The 5,776-nt window shown below is 48.0% G+C and overlaps 1 protein-coding gene across 2 annotated transcripts in view; it reads left to right on the forward strand.

The window, feature by feature from the left end:
* RYR1 (ryanodine receptor 1) overlaps positions 1-5,776 on the forward strand; it is a 131,919-nt gene that overhangs the window by 20,881 nt on the left and 105,262 nt on the right. For both annotated transcript variants that reach the window (XM_003796154.3, XM_003796155.3), the window contains exons 14-19: positions 2,212-2,347; positions 2,430-2,525; positions 2,611-2,729; positions 3,706-3,839; positions 4,253-4,494; positions 5,036-5,228. In XM_003796154.3, the coding sequence (XP_003796202.1) occupies positions 2,212-2,347; positions 2,430-2,525; positions 2,611-2,729; positions 3,706-3,839; positions 4,253-4,494; positions 5,036-5,228 (920 nt within the window). The remainder of the gene's footprint in view (positions 1-2,211; positions 2,348-2,429; positions 2,526-2,610; positions 2,730-3,705; positions 3,840-4,252; positions 4,495-5,035; positions 5,229-5,776) is intronic.

Below are 5,776 nucleotides of genomic sequence, written 5' to 3' on the forward strand. Positions count from 1 at the left end.
GCCACCTTAGGTGTATGTGGCTGGCGCCTTAGCCGATTGAGCCACAGGCGCCGAGCCAGAAGCTCAATTCTTTATATAAAATGGCATAGTACTTGCATATAACTTAGGCATACCCTCCATATACTAGTTTAAATCATCTCTAGATTATTTATAATACCTAATGCAATGTAAAAACTAAATAGTTCTTTTGTGTATTTTTTAATTTTTTTTTTAATCATTTTTTTGGAATATTTTGATCTGCATTGGTTGAATCCCTGGATGGGGAACCTGCCAATATGGAGGAACAAATATACTGAGCAAAATGATCCATGTACAAAAGAACACTTACTGTCTACCCCAAGTTCAAAAAGAGGCAAAAGTCACCTAAACTGTTTATCAACACATACACATAAGTGGCAAAAACAGAAAAGCAAGGAAGTGCTTTCTTTTTTTTTTTTTTTTGAAGACAGAGTCTCACTCTATTACCCTCAGTAGAGTACTATGGTGTCACAGCTCACAGCAACCTCCAACTCCTGGGCTTAGGCGATTCTCTTGCCTCAGCCTCCCAAGTGGCTGGGACCACAGGTGCCTGCCGCAACACCCAGCCATTTTTTTGTTGTAGTTTGGCCCGGGGCCGAGTTTGAATCTGCCACCCTCAGTATATGGGGCCAGTGCCCTACCCACTGAGCCACAGGCACCTCCCCAGGAAGGGATTTCTATAAATGTCAGGACAGTGGTTCTTTCTAGCAGGCAGGGCTGTGTGGTCAAGAGGCACTGAGAGGGCTTCCAAATGGCCAGCCGTGTTCTCTTTCTTACCCTGAATCCTGGTTACACAGGTGTTCTTTAGATATGTTTGTTAAACCACACACATTCATTATTCTCAGATTTTATATTTGCAAATTTACCTACTGGCTGAAATTTATTTGTAACCCTAATATCAATACTTATAGCACTTTCGCGGTCATTTGTGGATAGGTGAAGAGTGGTAGAAAATTTGAGTTGTCTGATGCATGTGACGTCAGCTGAAGTAGAACAAGGGAAAGCTCTGTTGTCTCATTACAACCCTCATCCTGTAAACACATGTCTTTTTTACAGTCTATTTTGAATTTCTTTCTTTCTTTTTTTTTTCCAAGACAGAGTCTCACTTGATCACCCTTGGTAAAGTGCTGTGGCGTCTTAGTTCATAGCAATGTCAAACTCTTAGGCTCAAAAGATTCTCTTGCCTCAGCCTCCCCAGTAGCTGGGACTACAGGTGCCCGCCACAATGCCTGGATATTGTTTAGAAATGGGGTCTCACTCTGGCTCAGGCTGGTCTTGAACTCGTGAGCTCAGACAATCCACCCACCTCGGCATCCCAAGTGCTGAGATTACAGGCATGAGCCACCACGCCTGGTCAAATTTTATCCTTTTTTAATTTCACTATTTAAAATGGCTCTCAAGCCAATTTGGGGGCTAGGCATGGTTCCTACTTGCGAGAAGGCTATGGTGCACTTTACTGTGAAAATATGTTTAGATAAGTTTCATTCAGGCATGAGTTTTAGTGCTAAACTCATGCCTTTAGTGCTATGAATTTAATGTTAGTGAATTAACAACATATATTAAATAAGCGTTTTTAAACAGAAACACATTTTTTAAAAGATTGACAAAAATTCCGTGACCAGAGCCTCATAGGAACTCCCTGTATTTGCCCTATAAGCAGTAATTCAGTATTTAATAATTTAGGATTCACTAAGACTTCGCAGAGCATAACTGCCATGAATGACGAGAACTGATGGTATATGTTTTGCATGCTTTTCTGTATGTGTGTTATAATTAATGATAAAAGAAGAAAAGGATTAAAATGTAAAAAAAGAGAAGGTGAAAAAATAAAATCTGATGGTTGGTGTAGACAGTGAACTGGGCCAATTGGGACCAGGAGCAAGGTGCTTGGAAGTGAGTAAGATGGAGAATAAAGTGCAGGAAAGGAGATATAAATTCATTCCCTGGGTTAATCAGGATGTCTCATGGTGGGGAAAGAGGCAGAGAGGACAAGTACAAATTTGAGAAGCCAAGGAGGAGAGGAGGGTGAAGGGACTGAATGGGACATGGAGCTAAAGGGGCTGGTTTAGAGCTAGGAACACACAGTCCCTAGTTGTTGAAGGAATATGAAGTAGTAAATCTAAGAAAGGTAGAGAAGAGGGGGCCTGGGACTCCTGTTGTGAACCCCCTTGTTTTCCCCTCCCCCCGCGGCAGGGGATGCTGTCCCTGGTCCTGAATTGCATTGACCGCCTTAATGTTTACACCACTGCTGCCCACTTTGCTGAATTTGCTGGGGAGGAGGCGGCTGAGTCCTGGAAAGAGATTGTGAACCTGCTCTATGAACTCCTGGGTAAGGGACTCCAGTCCTGACTTCCCCCAAGAGCACCCTAGATCCCCAGGCCCATTGGGTCTGACTACTCTGCCACCCTCAGCCTCTCTGATCCGTGGCAATCGCACCAACTGTGCCCTCTTCTCCACAAACTTGGACTGGCTGGTGAGCAAGCTGGACCGACTGGAGGCTTCATCTGGTAGGAGAAACTGGGAGAGTGGGACAGGGCTATGCTGGAGGGGAGGGCCACAGCCACCTCGCCTCTCACTCTGGCACCTGGGCAGGCATCCTGGAGGTGCTGTACTGTGTCCTGATTGAGAGTCCTGAGGTCCTGAACATCATCCAAGAGAACCACATCAAGTCCATCATCTCCCTCCTGGACAAGCATGGGAGGAACCACAAGGTTGGCCCTTTGCCCCGACCTCTTATCCCCTGAATTCTGAACCCTGACCTCCCCCCATGGCCCCAGAACTACTATTCACTCCCTTCTTCCCCTCCTCCATCTCATCTCTTACCTGGACTCTGCACTCACTGGCTTCTGTAGTAACACATGGGTGTCAAACTCATGGCTCTTAAATTGACTCTGGGCCACAGGTGTGCTTCCTTAGATCTCTGAAATGGTCTTACAATTTTCAAATTTTATAGCCTTTAAGTGGGCTGCACATATACTCTGCAGTTTTCTACAGGTCCCACAAGTTCCTATTCCTTTTTTTTTCTTTTGAGCCGCAGTCTCACTCTATCTCCCTGGGTAGAGTGCCCTGGCATCATAGCTCACAGAAACCTCAAACTGCTGAGCTCAAGTGATCCTCTTGTCTCAGCTCCCAAGTAGCTGGGACTACAGGCAACTGCTACAATGCCCGGCTACTTTTTCCATTTTTAGTAGAGACAGGGTCTTGCTCTTGGTCAGGCTGGTCTCAAATTCCTGAGCTCAGGTGATCCAGCTGCCTCAGTCTTCCAGAGGGCTAGGATTACAGGCATGAGCCACTGTGCCTGGCCCTAGTGCACTATTTCTAATCACTTCACACATTTACTCTATCTAATTGGCCTCTGAAGACACAAGTTTGCAACCCATGCTGATCTAAAACCTCATCTGGATTCCTGTGTCTCTCACTAGCCTTTTCATTCTGCCTCTCACTGCTTACCTCACTGCTCCATTATCTCCTTTCTTACATTACGGGTGCCTTAGCACCCACCCCCAGCCTCTCACCAGACCTTCCTCTTTGATCCTTGACCTTCCACTTTCACCCCCTCCTCTCAGTGAAAGTCTCCATATCTTATCCTATGCACCATCTTTTCCTTCTGGCTTCCCTCCCTGATCCTTCTTAGACCCACCCCTATGGGTACCTGCCCAACCCTTGACCTCTGACCTTGATCTCCAGGTTCTGGACGTGCTATGCTCCCTGTGTGTGTGCAATGGTGTGGCTGTTCGCTCCAACCAAGATCTCATTACTGAGAACTTGCTCCCTGGCCGTGAGCTTCTGCTGCAGACAAACCTCATAAACTATGTCACCAGGTCTGGCTCCTCGTCTCTGGCCCCCAAACCCCTCAATCCTCTCCCTGATCCCTAGCTGGGTGTCCTTCCCCCATCTCCCACCCAGGATTACGCCCAGTCCTCACAGCTGTCCACCATGACCCAGCTCACCTGTGCTCCCCACTCCTCTTATTCTCTCTCCCCGGTTCCATCTCTGCCTTTGTCTGTTTCTCTCCCACCCCACCCCACCAAACCGTCTCTCCCTCTCTTTCTGTGCTTTCTCTTTTTGTCTTTTCCTGTTTCTGTGTCTGTCTTCCATCCCTTTCTCCCTATCTTTCTTCCACCTTTCTCTTGTCCATCTGTCTTTGACTATCTCTCTGTCCCTCCCTTGCCCCCAACCTGGCTTTTTGTGCATCTCTCCCTCATCCCCCTCTCCTGTCTCATCTCTCCTGCAGCATCCGCCCCAACATCTTTGTGGGCCGAGCAGAGGGCTCTACCCAGTACAACAAATGGTACTTTGAGGTGATGGTGGACGAAGTGGTTCCATTTCTGACAGCTCAGGCCACCCACCTGCGGGTGGGCTGGGCCCTCACCGAAGGCTACAGCCCCTACCCTGGGGGCGGCGAGGGCTGGGGCGGCAACGGGGTCGGCGATGACCTCTATTCCTATGGCTTTGATGGGCTGCATCTCTGGACAGGTACCTGGACCCTACCCAGGGACCCTCACACCTGATCATTAACCCCAGAGTTTCTAAGATTCTGACTATACACCTTGGGGGTCTTGGGATCCTGATCCTCTGGAAGAGGCCAAATTTGACCTCTTATTCCTCATTTCCCAAGACCCTACACCTTAGAGCTTCCAAATCCCAGCCGTGATCTGTTTCCTTATAATCTCCAGAACTCTGACTCCAGAGGACATATGACCTTTGAACCTAGGGATCCCAAAGGACTTCCCACATTATTATGACCTCTGATCTTTGACTTCTGACCCCAAAACTTCCAGAATCCTAACTCTAGGAGTTTAATCTCTGACCTCACAGCACTCAAGATCCTAACCTCAGGGTAACCCTGACCTCTGCTCCTCATTTCAGAGTGATAGGAAGGTCTATGGGAGCACATGCCTTTAGAGTTTCTAGGACAGTCTCCACAGGATTCTCCAATGTCTGTCCCTTGTTTTTTGATGTCATTGGTTCCATGGGGCCTCTGACCTCTGACCCTTCTCTGGTGATCCTGCTGCAGGACACGTGGCACGCCCAGTGACTTCCCCAGGGCAGCACCTCCTGGCCCCTGAGGATGTGGTCAGCTGCTGCCTGGACCTCAGCGTGCCATCCATCTCCTTCCGCATTAATGGCTGTCCTGTGCAGGGCGTCTTTGAAGCCTTCAACCTCGACGGGCTCTTCTTCCCTGTCGTCAGCTTCTCTGCTGGTGTCAAGTGAGGACTTCCCCCTTCCCCATTTCTAGTCCCCAGATCTGGGACTGACCCAAAATAGCTTCTCCAATTTCCCCATGCCCTGCTATGAGGCCAGAACACAGCAGCCTACCATCAAGACTGGCTGGTGGCCAGAACCCCTACATGAAGGTCCTGGGACCTCCACATGACCTCAAACTCTCCCAGTGACTCCATACTCTTCCAATAACTTCTCAATGACATTAGCATCCCCTAGTGGCCTTTCAATGGGCCCATACTTGCCCAGTGACCCCTCAATAACCCCAGTATTTCAAAGACTTCTCAGTGACTCAGTTGTTTCCCAGTCTCTGAAGGTCCATTCAGTGGCAATTATGTTTATCGCATAATTACACAACTCTCGGTGACTCCTAAATGACCTTCCTCATGGTCTCCCAAGTCCTTCCAATACCCCCAAATGTTCTGTGGGTCTTTCCATGACCTTGTGATTATCTGAACTGTCCTGTAATAACTGCAGACTCTCCCATTCTTACCTTCCCCTTGGCCTCACACTTTCCTTTTAGATTTTTTTTTTT

This window comes from Otolemur garnettii, unplaced genomic scaffold (genome assembly GCF_000181295.1).
Source record: "Otolemur garnettii isolate 467f Iridium unplaced genomic scaffold, OtoGar3 scaffold00100, whole genome shotgun sequence".
Classification (NCBI taxonomy): domain Eukaryota; kingdom Metazoa; phylum Chordata; class Mammalia; order Primates; family Galagidae; genus Otolemur; species Otolemur garnettii.